This window comes from Phyllobates terribilis, unplaced genomic scaffold (assembly GCF_046119375.1).
Source record: "Phyllobates terribilis strain yellow unplaced genomic scaffold, ASM4611937v1 Scaffold_5__5_contigs__length_657084704, whole genome shotgun sequence".
Lineage (NCBI taxonomy): Eukaryota > Metazoa > Chordata > Amphibia > Anura > Dendrobatidae > Phyllobates > Phyllobates terribilis.
In genome coordinates this window covers 201,858,875-201,873,076 of record NW_027362765.1, presented here as the reverse complement: position 1 = coordinate 201,873,076, position 14,202 = coordinate 201,858,875, and the positions used below count along the sequence as shown (strand labels likewise).

At 41.7% G+C, this 14,202-nt stretch overlaps 1 protein-coding gene across 3 annotated transcripts in view; it reads right to left on the bottom strand.

The window, feature by feature from the left end:
• Positions 1-14,202, bottom strand: part of LOC141272718 (arf-GAP with SH3 domain, ANK repeat and PH domain-containing protein 1-like) — a 215,171-nt gene that overhangs the window by 62,933 nt on the left and 138,036 nt on the right. For all 3 annotated transcript variants that reach the window (XM_073683719.1, XM_073683720.1, XM_073683721.1), the window contains exon 3: positions 6,798-6,943. In XM_073683719.1, the coding sequence (XP_073539820.1) occupies positions 6,798-6,943 (146 nt within the window). The remainder of the gene's footprint in view (positions 1-6,797; positions 6,944-14,202) is intronic.

Genomic DNA, 14,202 nt, shown 5'->3' with positions numbered 1-14,202 from the left:
AGGACGATTCATCACCGGGTATGCAGTAGTCCACAATGGTAAGGCAGTGATACAAAAACCACTCCCCTCCAGCTGCTCTGCGCAAGAGGCAGAGCTTAAAGCACTCGCTGCAGCATATAATCTGGGAAAAGGTAAAGAAATTAATGTATTTTCTGACTCGCAATATGTTTATGGTGTTGCACATGACTTTCGCGCCATTTGGCGAAGCCGTAATTTCTTGACCTCTGCTGGCAAACCTATAAGGAATGCGCAAGCGGTAGAGCAGCTACTCACAGCACTCACCTTTCCCCGAAGGGCAGCCATAGTCAAAGTGTCAGCACACACTCGGGAACAAACTCCCCTTGCAGTAGGGAATGCCTTGGCCGACCAGGCGGCTAAGGAAGCAGCACGATTACCTCTGACAGAGATACTGGCTATCGCGAGTGCGGGAACCCCAGAAGACTCAGAGTCAGGGAGTGCAGGAAGCCCCCTTTCAAATAAGGAGACATCCCCTGCACCGGTCCTAGTGGCCGTAGACCTCGAACTACTGCAGGTCTTCCAGAACCAGGCTCCCCCCACGAGCAGAATGCATGGGTCAAAGCGGGCGCCGTACAGTCAGTGTCAGGGGTATGGCAGGTAAACAAACGTATTTGCCTTCCACGCTGCCTGTTCCCCATGATGGCTGCCCTTGCACATTCTCCGGTGCATAACTCAAAGGGTGTTATGTGTGCAGTGGTGCTACAAAACTGGTGTGCCCCAGGGTTCCCGAATACGGCTGCAAAGTATGTTCAAGAATGTCTAGTTTGTGCAAAATATAACCCTGGTAGGCCTATTTGAGTCCCACGAAAATGCACACCAAAACCAGATTACCCATTTCAGAGACTGCAGGTGGAGTACATACAGCTACCTAAGGCGGGAAATTATGAATACGCCCTGGTATGCATTGACCTTTTCTCTGGGTGGCCAGAAGCTTGGGCAGTGACTAAAGCAAACACAAAAACTACTGATAAAAAAATTGATCAGTGAGGTGGTTTGTAGATATGGGGTGCCCAAAACTATAGAAAGTGACAGAGGAACCCACTTTACTTGGAAACTAATGAAACTGTTATGATCTGCAACATGAACTAAGGAAAGATAGGGGAAAGCTATCCCTACAGTAAAACTAAGCTGAATCCCTACAATGTAGCGGGCTGCCTGTTCCTAGCGAACAGACCCGCCTTAGTCCTCGGTGACCTATAGCATAAAGGGAGGGGTCCCTAAAAGAACTAAGGACTGGGACAAAAATGTGACACCTCCTAAACAGAGAAGTTGTTGCAGAACACAAAAAGACAAACTGACAAAAAGGTACTAGAGGTCCCAGAAGGACCAAGCGAACTGACAGAGAAAGGCAAAGAAGCAACTGGCTAGAGAAACAGTCAAACACTGAAGTCAAGCACAGCCAAAAGGGCGGAGCTGGAATATAAAGGCAGATGGTCACGTGACCGCAAAATACAAGATGGAAAAAACAAACAGGAGGGTTCTAACAGAAACAAATCATGGTCACTCTTGGGATAGAACAGGCTTTCCATGTTCCCTATCATCCACAAAGTAGTGGGAAGGTGGAATGCCTCAATGGTACCTTGAAACTAAAAATTCAAAAGTGCATGGAAGAAACACACTTGTCCTGGGTAGATTGTTAGCCCATAGCATTGTATTCAGTGAGGACCGCCCCAAGGGGGAGGGAGAAGCTGTCCTCATATGAAATACTGTTTGGTAGTGTCCCTAAGACAGGGTTGTATTTCCCACAGCAGCTGCAGGCCTCCTATGGTTCTCTCACTGAATATGTTCTGGAGTTGCATAAACATTTGACTGTTACTCATAATCGTGTTCTTTCCTCTATCCCAGACCCCAATTGCCTCAGCGGCACTCACACTTTGGTACCAGGAGACTGTGCCGTGGTGAAGAGACATATGAGGAGACCACTGGAGCCCAGATACAGTGAACCATTCCAAGTTCTGTTAACCACTGCCACTTCGGTCAAGCTTCAAGGCAAGGGCACTTGGATCCACGCCAGCCATTGTAAAAAGATTTTGAACCCCAGCAGCAGCAAAGATGATGACCCTGTTTGTTTGGACTATGGTGATAGCAACCGTACCCCTTGCCCTAACTCTCCATGAAGTACTTAAAGAGAACTGGGATAACAAACTAATAAAGCATCACCAAGTCTTACTCCAAGACATGAACTCTGATGACCGTCCTAAGAACTGTTGGATATGCACACATAGTCCAATATCCTCCAATAATATGCCTTATTTAGCTATTCCAGTGACTTTGAAAGAAATGTTTTACTTAAATAACTACACTTTTCCTATTAGACTAAGAACAACAACAAAAAAAGAAGGCTGTAGGTCTAACTGTAGCTGCTTGGGTGACTGAGCCATGGTTGTTGTTTAACAGGAGTGGTCCTCCTCTAAGTCAGACTGAAATGCCTTGGGCGACCAGTCGCGTTGACCTCTTCTGTTATCCGAACTTTACCTCTTGCAGCTGTATTCAGATAAAATCCAGAGGGTTTCCTTTCTCTACAGCTGACTATTCAGAGTGTAATGGATTTGCTACCACTACTACGCAGTGTATAGCAGTTGATGCCACTCTCAATCCTAAGCTTCATTGTGTAAATGTCACCTTGCAAAATCTAATATCAGGTTTTACCTCAAATGACACTCAGTATCAGGGAAAAATTATGGAAAAATTAACCACCACCTTGTTATCTAAATGGATTGCTAGTCTGTTCAACAACACTGTTGTTGGAGCACCAGAGAGTTTATATATTGTATGTGGACATCAGGCTTACAAGTGGTTACCCAACAATTTCACAGGAGTTTGCACACTGGCCTTTCTGACACCTTCTACATTTATAGTACCACACACAAGAGTAGATATTAAAGCAATCCCTCTACACACACTGTACAGACGAGCTGCAGACGACAAGCCCATACCATATGGTAAACCACATCTTGTAGAAATGGGGGTGGCTAACAATTTTTTTAGTGTCTTATTCATTTACCCATTCATAATCCAAATGTGGGATAAGTTGGTAGAGGCGACTGATTATCTAGATGACCAGATCTTCCAGATTCTTGACGTTCTCAATACATCTAATATTGTACAGAAACAACTAATTGCAGTTACTAACCAACACACTATAGTGCTACATTACTTGACTGCTAGAGAGGGTGGGATGTGTCAGATAATAGGCCCTACCTGTTGCCACTACATAGACCCTGCAGAAAATTTCCAGGTAAAGACCAAGATAGAGATAGTTGGAGAAATGAGGGATGCGTGGCTCTAAGAACATCATGTCAAAAAAGATTCCTTTACTTTAGCACAGATTCATCTCCACTAAAAGTCTAGACCCTTAGATCAGGAATAGGACAGACATTTATAGGACATTTCATAACTTTCCCAAATTCTTATGAAAAAATATTCCCCACAAACTGCATTGAACTACTGTACCCAATTTATTATATATTTTAGGAGTCAGAGTTGGTCCATTTTATACCGACTCCACCAAAATGGGCTCTGACTCCACAGCCCTGCATGTCACTATGCCTTACTTCTCCTACATAGGGCTGCAAAATCTGATGACAGGTGTGCTTTTAACAATAGAGAATGGAGGAGTCAGGAAGAATAGCAGTCGACCATTGGAGCGCTCAACCGATACCTACTAAGGGTACAGTGGCATGTAAAAGTTTGGGCACCCCTGGTCAAAATTACTGTAATTTTTTAAATTTAAAAGGATGAAAATACTTATTTTTTTGCCTAGGAAACAAAGGAAATGTGTCATCTTTAACTTTAGGCCTTTTAGAGATCATTTCATCTTCAACTTGCTTAACTATTCACAATAAAAGTAATTTTGACCAGGGGTGCCCAAACTTTTACATGCCACTGTATATCAGCACCTTAAGTTTCGCTGCAGTTTACTCAGTTGACTTTACGGTGTTAAAATAAGATGCCACACAGTTAATTAAATGATGCACAGACTGAATCACATTATTTTCATTAAATCGGCTCTTAAATAAGAATATTAATCTGAGTTTGTCATACAGCAAAAAATGTTGTTCATGTTGAATTATGTTTGCGGGCAGAAGTTAAAGGAGTTGTCCACTACTTTGACATTGATGCCCTATCCGTAGGATTTGGCATTAATGTATGATCGGCTGGGGTCCCGCACACGGCCCTCCCGCCGATCAGCTGTTATCGGGGCCGGTGGCCAGAAGTACTTACCTGCGGTGCTTGGCTGTCCATCTATAGTGGCCGCCGAGGGGTACTGCACATCTGCCTCCCATTCAATTGAATAGGAGGCGGAAGTGCAGTAACAAGCGGTGGCCACTACAACTTTACGGCCAAGCACCGCAGGTAAGGACTTCCGGCCGGTGGCCCCGATAACAGCTGATCGGCAAGAGTACTAAGTTTGCTAATTATTACAAATAAAGATTTTGACATGAAAAAAAATCATAGCCAAAATTAAAAAAAAAAAAAAAACACATGTAACACAAGCTCTAATTTAAACAGTAGATCATTTTTGATACATTCCCGTCAAACGTTTTAATATAATGAAAAAGATTGATGCACGATGACACTTTCTTTCCGTAGACACTATTAGATGTATAGGTCTAGATTCATCAAGACTGGTGTTGTTCATGCCTGTCTTGATGAGGGGGTGTGCTGGAGTCAGAGGCACCTGATCCATTAAGAGGCGGATGCTTCTTAATGAATTGGGGCCATCTGAAAAGTGGTGTCTAGCTACTTGCACCTCACTACAAATCTTACTCCAGTTAAAGACTGGAGTAAGATTTTTGTAGTAAAGCTCAAATTTTGTGACTTTTCAAAGCATTTTACAACAGAATTCTGGAGTATTCAATATAAGGAATCAGGGCCATAGTCTTGAAACTTCCCTTCAAGAGCCAAAATGGATCGCCAGTGTAGAAAAGCGGCTTTCATTTTGGTAATCCCTGCCATCCATGCACTATACAACACCACTCTTTTACATGTGCAGGGGAAATATCTGGGCAGAGTGGGGTTCTTCCAGCAATTACAGTAGTTTGCCAGTGGATTAGATGAGCAGAATCTTTGCTGAACAGCTGATTGATGGTCTCCAAGAAAAATGGATAAGGGCAGTTAATTTAATCCAGGAAACATATCCCACTGCCATTTTAGTCTTGCAGGATTTTCCCACTTCTGGCACTCAGGACACTTGTCACTCTACCCTTAGTTCATCTTTAGATTGCTAAATTGCACTGGAAGAATAAAAGGCCTTTTACAATTATTCTGTAAAATAAAGTTTTCAAATATTGGCCAGGGCAAACATGCACAATTGGCGAAAATCCACCCTTTTGTCATTAATCAAATCTTTTGCAATGACCTAAAAATGATCATTTATTGGCATTATGTCCCCGTGTGGAAGCAGTCTCATTGGTAAATGTGACAGGAGTAAATACAAGCGACCTCAAAACAGAGCTGAAGTTATGAAAGACATGCAACTACATTGCTCATTTTAACAAATTTATCTTTATTAATTAATGTTGGTCAAACTTGCTGATGTGTATGGAGGCTTCCCAACTCCCCGCTGATAGATTAAGTTATGGGACAGAAGGATAGAGCATGTTGAATTACAAGATTGTATGCTTTTGCTACAGCCAAAGGCGGCTTATTCCCTTCTTCCTAAGAAAATACATGCACACTCCACAGTACATACTGTACATGTGTATGAGGAGGTCAGGAGAGAGAGCTGTTGGCAAACTAAGCCTTTGGTGTATGGGCACTTTAAAATGACCTGAAGTACAGATCCTGACTCGTTGCTGAACTATTGGAATTCTATAAGTAAACTAAACTTTAATTTAACTTGAAAATAGATAGATAAAAATAAGTCTCATATGATAATTATTGTTGAGAGCCAACTGACAATTCAGAATTATAACAGCCCAGAGTAAATGGTAAAAATGTCAATGATAAAAAAATACACATAAAATGACCGATTTTAACGTGTAAATGGTCATCTGTAAATTAAAATTCTGTAGCCAGTTTACATTGCAGCCATAATCCACAAGAGGCTATCTATTAGGCACTGTCTGAGGAACATTTAACACCTCCAAACTTTCTTTTCTCCGGTTTTGATAAGTATTCCCCAATAAGGAGTAATAAATATCCCCCGATCTTTCCTTATCGCTTATAGTAACCAATCACAATGCAGTGTTCATTTTCCCCAGGAGTTTTAAAATAAAAAATAAACCTGAATTGGTTGCTTTGGTATGAAGACATATGATTTTAGTAAAAGGAACTACATATTAGCAAAAAGATTTGCAGGACACTGGTCCCTCTTCCACACTTGTATTCCATGTAAACCAGACTTGGGAAAGTGAACTTCTGTGGCTGGCAATCGAATGCTGCCATCCTGGTTACCTCTGCCTTTAGAAGGCCCCTGTGACACCCTGACGCGTGTTTCACCATGTGATGTCACCGGATCTTTGTATTCACCAGGCCACCCAGGATGCCGGCATTTGAGTGACACTGATGAAGTTCACGGGACCCTGGTTCAGCTGCCATGGAGTTCTATTGTAGTTGCTGAACCAGAGAATCTTTTTGCCCAACATCAATACTAATAGAAATCAATTATATTTTGTGATTATTTGGGTACCTTGCTGTTGTACTATATATTTGCCTTTATGACTGTATATGAATTTTTGGAATAAATTCAATTCTGAATAAACGGAGCATCAAGTATTTGCACAATTTAAAAGAAGAGTGTGCTCAAATCCTCTACCTGAAGTAATACTACATACCACATTTTTCATCGGTGTCAACAATTCCTTAGAAAGTTCAGCGAAAGCGTTGAAAGCATTGCTCAGAGCTTCTTCTCCATTATCCCGGCAGTTTAATGATAGTTTTTCCAATGTTGCAATATACACCTCTAGGTGCGTGATGTGCTCTAAAAAGGAGAGATACAAAATACAGTAATCATTTCCTATACTAGTTCAGGTGGAAACAGCAGCAAGCCATTTCATTTTACCATAAGGGCAGACAATAGCTATCTCCGCATTTAACCCAACCATTATGTGCTGAACAAAGGCGAGATCTTTATACACAGAGGCAAGATCTTTATGCATGTCATAAAGGACAACACGCCGAATGTTACCTTCGTTAGCCTAAGATGACTTCATCCTTTCGCCTTGTTTATGGCCATGCAGAGGCCTACCTGCCTGCAGGACCGAGTCCAAATCCATCCATTGCAGGTATGTTCTCTAGTCACCCTTTCGATTCCTTCAACATGTCTCTGTTCCATTCATTCTCATGTCTACATGTATCTACACCATGTGAATTTGTTTTATTGTTCACAACAGTTTTGGAAACAATTGTTTTAATAAAGTTGTAAAAATGCATTAAAAACTGCTCCAGTCTAGGACTGTATTCACATGGTAACAGACTACAAATAAAACCAGAGTGGTCTGATTCTGTTACTTTGGTCCCATACTTGCCCACCTAACAAATGTTTGTTAGCATGAGTAGCGGACAGATAGATTGGAGCATGATTACAAGATCAGACAACACAAAATTTGTACTCCATTACCAAGCAATTCATTTGAACAGGAACTGTAGATGCAAAATAGTTAAAGGTGTTCTAATCAAACCAATGTGAAAAGTTAATTCATTTTTATAGGCATTTGGACAATTAAAATATTGGTTATGAAGGTAGACAATGCCTACTTAGGTGAAAGTAACATATCTCCTCTACCCATCTCAACGCCTTGGACAATTAGCATGGGTACACAACTCTCTCTCTCTACATATAAATGTACACACACACATATACTATATGTATATATTAGCATTTCAAGGTCCTGGAGGGGCCTAGCCAGTCTCCAGACCAGAACCCAATAGAGAATCTTTGGAGGGAGCTGAAACTCAATGTTGCCCAGAGACAGCCCCAAAACCTGAAAGATCTGGAGAAAGTCTGTATGGAGGAGTGGGCCAAAATCCCTGCTGCAGTGTGAGCAAACCTGGTGAAGAACTACAGGAAACATCTGACCTCTGTAATTGCAAACAAAGGTTTCTGTACCAAATATTAAGGTCTGTTTTTCAAATACTTATTTCATGCAATAAAATGCTAATTAATTATGTAAAAATCATACAATGTGATTTTCTGGATTTTTTTTAGATTCTGTCTCTCAAAGTTGAAGTGTACCTACAATAAAATTACAGACCTCTCCATTCTTTGTAGGTGGGAAAACCTTGCAAAATCGTCAGTGTATCAAATACTTATTTTCCCCATTGTTCATATAGAGTAAACAAAAATGCATATTTATTCTTGCTGAAACAGTATGCATCAGGTAACTAAAGACTTATGGTGACCATACACTTTCATTAGCTGTCGGCTAAGAGAACTTCGTAAAGGTTTGTTCAAACAGAGTCTATTAACACAAACGACTGTTCAAACCTAGCACCCTTGGCATAGTGAAACAGTCCAGTATACCCTTCCACCTGCTTGTTTCCCATCTATCTCTGCCCTTATCTGGCACCTGTAATCACAGAGCTGTTAATCAAGGAGGGGGCAAAGATACAGCAGCTGGAAAATAAATAGATGAGAAGGTACACTTAACTGTTTGGCCATGGCAAGTGTGAACTATGCTTCTTTTGAACAGTTATTTTGCGTTGACACAGCTATATTAGGCTGTGTGCCCACTATGCGTTTTTCAAGCGTTTTTGCTGCGGAATTTCCGCAGCGAAAACGCTTAAAAAACGCTTGGTAATACGTGCCCCATGGTCCCCAATGATAATCCGCATGTGCTGTGCACATGCTGCGGAAATTTCCGCTGCGGATTATCATTGCGGAAAAATATGCAGCATGTCCATTAATTTTGCGGACACGCAGCGTAATCGCCGCCATTGACTTGCATTGAATCGCATAATATCCGCATGACTACACGTGCACATGTGGATATTGAGCGATTCTATATGCGGATGGTACCCGGGCTGGAGAAGAGGAGACTCTCCTTCAGACCCAGGTACCATATTACCTGTTAAAAAAGGATTTAAAATAAAAAATAAACATTATACTTACCTTCTGATGGCCCCTGGTGTTTTCTCTGGTGCGTCCGGTCTGTTGTACGTCTCGCGATGGTCTAAAAGGACCTGCGGTGATGTCATTTAGTCATGTGACACGTGACAAGTATAATGTTTATTTTTTATTTTTTACCATTTTTATTCTTTTTTTTAACTATTACTTGGTCACATTATATAAATCCATGCCGGTTGGATGGATTTATATAGTGTGACCAAGTTGTCAAGCACTTTTCCAAGTGCTGCTAAAATCGCTTGGAAAAGTGCTTGATAACCCGCATGCAGAAATGCATGTGAAGAACGCTTGACAAACGCTTCTACCTGGCAGGAAATGTAAAATCCGCATGCGTTTTTCCTGCCAGGGAGATGCGGAAAAAATCTGCAGCATTTCTGCATCGTGGGCACTTAGCCTTAAACCAATTATGACTATAAAATGGCATTTTAGCAAATGGGATACTTTAGCAGTTTCAACATTCATTTACCCTTTGAGCAGGGGGGCATTTGTGCAGATTTTATCAAAGTGCCATATATGGCAGTGGGACAGGGCAGGAGACAGGTAAACCATGCAATACATTTAAACAAACTTGTTCCTAGTTCATTTGTGCTGCAAAATGTTTTCACCCTATGTATTTGTATCATTTAAGTACTTGCTGCTGCAATCACGCTTATCTACTGCCTTTTCACACACTCTGTGCACTCCATCTATATCATCCCTTCTCTCCTCCCTTCTACCTCACATGCTTTTTTCACAATCTTAAACCACACAGAACCATTCACTTCCACCATAAAACACAAGAGATGCCCTCACAAATACTTGAACCATTTACTCACTCTCTCTATTCTCCTTCGTTTAGTTGCAGGAGATATGGAAATATCTAACCCAGTCCCTTCTTGTAATAGTAAGTTTAATTCCTTTTCTGATACACTCAGAAACCCAGATAATCTCAAGAATATTCTTATACATTCCTTCTCCTGTCTCCTTTAATTGTACCCTCTGAAACTCAGTCTGTATGTAACAAACTCCCTATATCCATGACTTTTTACTTTCAAATTCTCTTAACCTTCTGGCTCTTACTGAAACCTGGATCCAGAAGTTGGAGACCACCGCTGATGCAACTCGCGTGGTGGCCTACAATTTTCACATACAGCCAGATCTGAGAACAGACCAGGTGGAGGTGTTGTTCTGCTTCTTTCAACAAAATGTGGTTTTCAGGTTATCTCACCAGTATCCCTCACTTATCTTCCCCTCTTTTGAGGTCCACACTGTCAGACTTTTCTGGCCCTTCTACCTCCAAGTGGCAGTTGTGTACCGCCCTCCTGGCCCCTTCCATCAGTTCCTGGATCACTTTGCCACCTGGCTTCCACAACGTCTAGCCTGTGACATTCCACAGATCATCATGGAGGACTTTAGCATCCCTACTGATGATCCGCTCTACTCATCTGCCACTCATCTTTGATCTCTAACTTCCTCCCTTAGCCTTTCCTACACAAGAAGGGAATACATTGGACCTGGTCTTCTCCAGACTCTGTTCAGTACATGATTTTACTAACTTCCCTCTCTCACTGTCTGACCATAACCTTCTTTCATTCTCTTTCAAGGACTGTCACCCCACTTACCACACTTATAGAAATATATGTGTGGTACTTAAAGAAACTTATGAAGAATTTGCAGTCATCATTCGCCCAAATCATCTCACTCATGTCCAGACTCCACTCTGAAAAATTATAATGAAAGAATGGAAAGTGCCTTGGATAAAGTTGCACCTCCTACACACATAGAACAACTCGGCACAGACAGCAGGAACCCTAGCATGTGCTGCAAACACATTTTTTACAGCGGTGCGGAACGTCTGTGAAAAAAATCCCTTTTGGCTGAAGATTTCATCCTTTATAAGTTTATGCTTAAAAAATATAACTCAGTCCTTCACCTCTTCAAACAAGTCTACTTCACCACCCTCATCACCTCACTATCCAACAATCCTAAATGACTCCTTGACACTTTTCATTCCTTCCTCTGTCCAAAAGTGCAGGCTCCAACCACCATCCTCGGCAGTGACAATATGGCCAATCATTTCAAAGAAAAAAAATTGACCATATCCAACAGGAAACTTTCTCCCAATCCCCTAATATTTTCACTGAACTTTATCTAGCTCACTTTCTGTCTTTGAACCGGTCACGGAAGAAGTTACCAGGCTCCTCGCATCTTTTAGCCCTACTACCTACACCACTGATCCTATTCTGTCTAACCTCCTCCGATCCCTCTCCCTGACTGTCACCACTCACCTAATTAAAATATTTAACCTCTCTCATCTGGTATGTTTCCCTCCTCCTTCAAACACACCAGCATACACCCATTACTTAAAAAAAAAATCCCTCGATGAAAACTGTGCTGCTAACTACAGACCTTTCTCTAATCTCCCTTTCATCTGGAAACTTCTGGAATGCTTGGTCCACTCCTGTCTAATCTGGTATCTCTCAGATAACTCTCTTCTTGATCCTTAACAATCCTCTTTCCGCTCCTTACACTCTACTGAAACTGCCCTTACTAAAGTCTCTAATGATCTATTAACAGCTAAATCTAATGGCCATTACTGCCTCCTGATTCTCCTGGATTTTTCTGCAGCATTCGACACTGTGAATCACCAGCTCCTCCTCACTATGCTCTTCACTCTCAAGTATACTGCTCTCTCTTGGTTCTCCTCCTACCTCTCTGACCACTCCTTTACTGTATCTTTTGCTGGCTCCTCCTCTCCTCTTCCCCTTACTATCGGGGTTCTTCAGGGTTCCTAGGTCTCTTGCTCTCTATTTTTGACTCGGATCTTTCCTTCACTCCCTACATCCAATCACTTGCTCATGTCACTTACACCTCAAAAACGTCGTTAGAAGTTGACCTTTTCTTACCTTTGACTCTGCAAAAACTCTTACTGTTGCTTATTCTTCATTCTTGTCTGGATTATTACATCTTTATATGGTCTCCCTCTTTCTAAACTCTCCCCTCTCCAATCCATCCTGAATGCAGCATCCAGAATCATATTCATATCCAACGGCAACACCGATGCCTCCACCCTGTTCCAGTCATTGCACTGGTTTCCCATCCGATACAGAATACAATATAAACTTATCACTCTCCTCCACAAATCTCTCCACAGTTCTGCATAACCTCACATCTCCTCCCTCATCTCTGTCTACCACCATACCTGTGCCCTACGTTCCGCTAATGACCTAAGACTAACATCATCAATTATCCGAATCTCCCACTCATGTCTCCAAGACTTCTTTCAAGCTGGGATAATTCTCTGGAATGCACCACACCGGACAATTCCATGAATTCGCAGTACCCAGTTTTAAGTCTGACCTAAAAACACATTTCTTTAAAATAGCCTGTTACCTCACCTCACTTTTCATGTTTTGTCCTTCCAAAATTTTCTTCAGAATCTGATCCCTTGTAGCATCTGTTTACAAATCCTTTATGCACTTAATAGCACTTTGTATCTGCACTTGTACTGATACTGGCTGGTGACTGGTTCATGCTGTGTTATTTGAATATCCTCTTTATTATATTGATGGCTGGACCATACAACACAAGCACTTTTTACCACCTTTTTGTGTCTCACCCATTTCCTCATATATTGTAAGCTTGTGAGCAGGGCCCTCCTCACTCCTCTTGGTATCTGTTGAATTATGTATCACTCTGTAATGTTTGACACTGTCTGTACATTTACCCTCTGAATTTTAAAGTGCTGCAGAATAATGTGGCACTATAGAAATAAAAATTATTATTATCCTCTTGTCAGCTCTAGGAAGTTTATATACAGTACAGACCAAAAGTTTGGACACACCTTCTCATTTTAAGATTTTTCTGTATTTTCATGACTATGAAAATTGTACATTCACACTGAAGGCATCAAAACTATGAATTAACACATGTGGCATTATATACTTAACAAAAAAGTGTGAAACAACTGAAAACATGTCTTGTATTCTAGGTTATTCAAAGTAGCCACCTTTTGCTTTGATGACTGCTTTGCACACTCTTGGCATTCTCTTGATGAACTTCAAGAGGTAGTCACCGGAAATGGTTTTCACTTCACAGGTGTACCCTGTCAGGTTTAATAAGTGGGATTTCTTGCCTTATAAATGGGGTTGGGACCATCAGTTGTGTTGTGCAGAAGTCTGGTTGATACACAGCTGATAGTCCTACTGAATAGACTGTTATTATGGCAAGAAAAAAGCAGCTAAGTAAAGAAAAACGAGTGGCCATCATTACTTTAAGAAATGAAGGTCAGTCAGTCCGAAAAATTGGGAAAACTTTGAAAGTATCCCCAAGTGCAGTTGCAAAAACCATCAAGCGCTACAAAGAAACTGGCTCACATGAGGACCGCCCCAGGAAAGGTAGACCAAGAGTTACCTCTGCTTCTGAGGATAAGTTTATCCAAGTCACCAGCCTCAGAAATCCCAGGTTAACAGCAGCTCAGATTAGAGACCAGGTCAATGCCACACAGAGTTCTAGCAGCAGACACATCTCTTCAACAACTGTTAAGAGGAGACTTTGTGCAGCAGGCCTACATGGTAAAATAGCTGCTACGGACAGGCAACAAGCAGAAGAAACTTGTTTGGGCTAAAGAACACAAGGAATGGACATTAGACCTGTGGAAATCTGTGCGTTGGTCTGATGAGTCCAAATTTGAGATCTTTGGTTCCAACCACCATGTCTTTGTGCGACGCAGAAAAGGTGAACGGATGGACTCTACATGCCTGGTTCCCACCGTGAAGAATGGAGGAGGAGGTATGATGGTGTGGGGGTGCTTTGCTGGTGACACTGTTGGGGATTTATTCAAAATTGAAGGCATACTGAACCATCATGGCTACCACAGCAACTTGAAGCAGCATGCTATTCCATCCGGTTTGCGTTTAGTTGGACCATCATTTATTTTTCAACATTACAATGACCCCAAACACACCTCCAGGCTGTGTAAGAGCTTTTTGACCAAGAGGATGAGTGATGGGGTGCTACACCAGATGACCTGGCCTCCACAGTCACCAGACCTGAACCCAATCAAGATGGTTTGGGGTGAGCTGGACCGCAGAGTGAAGGCAAAAGGGCCAACAAGTGCTAAGCATCTCTGGGAA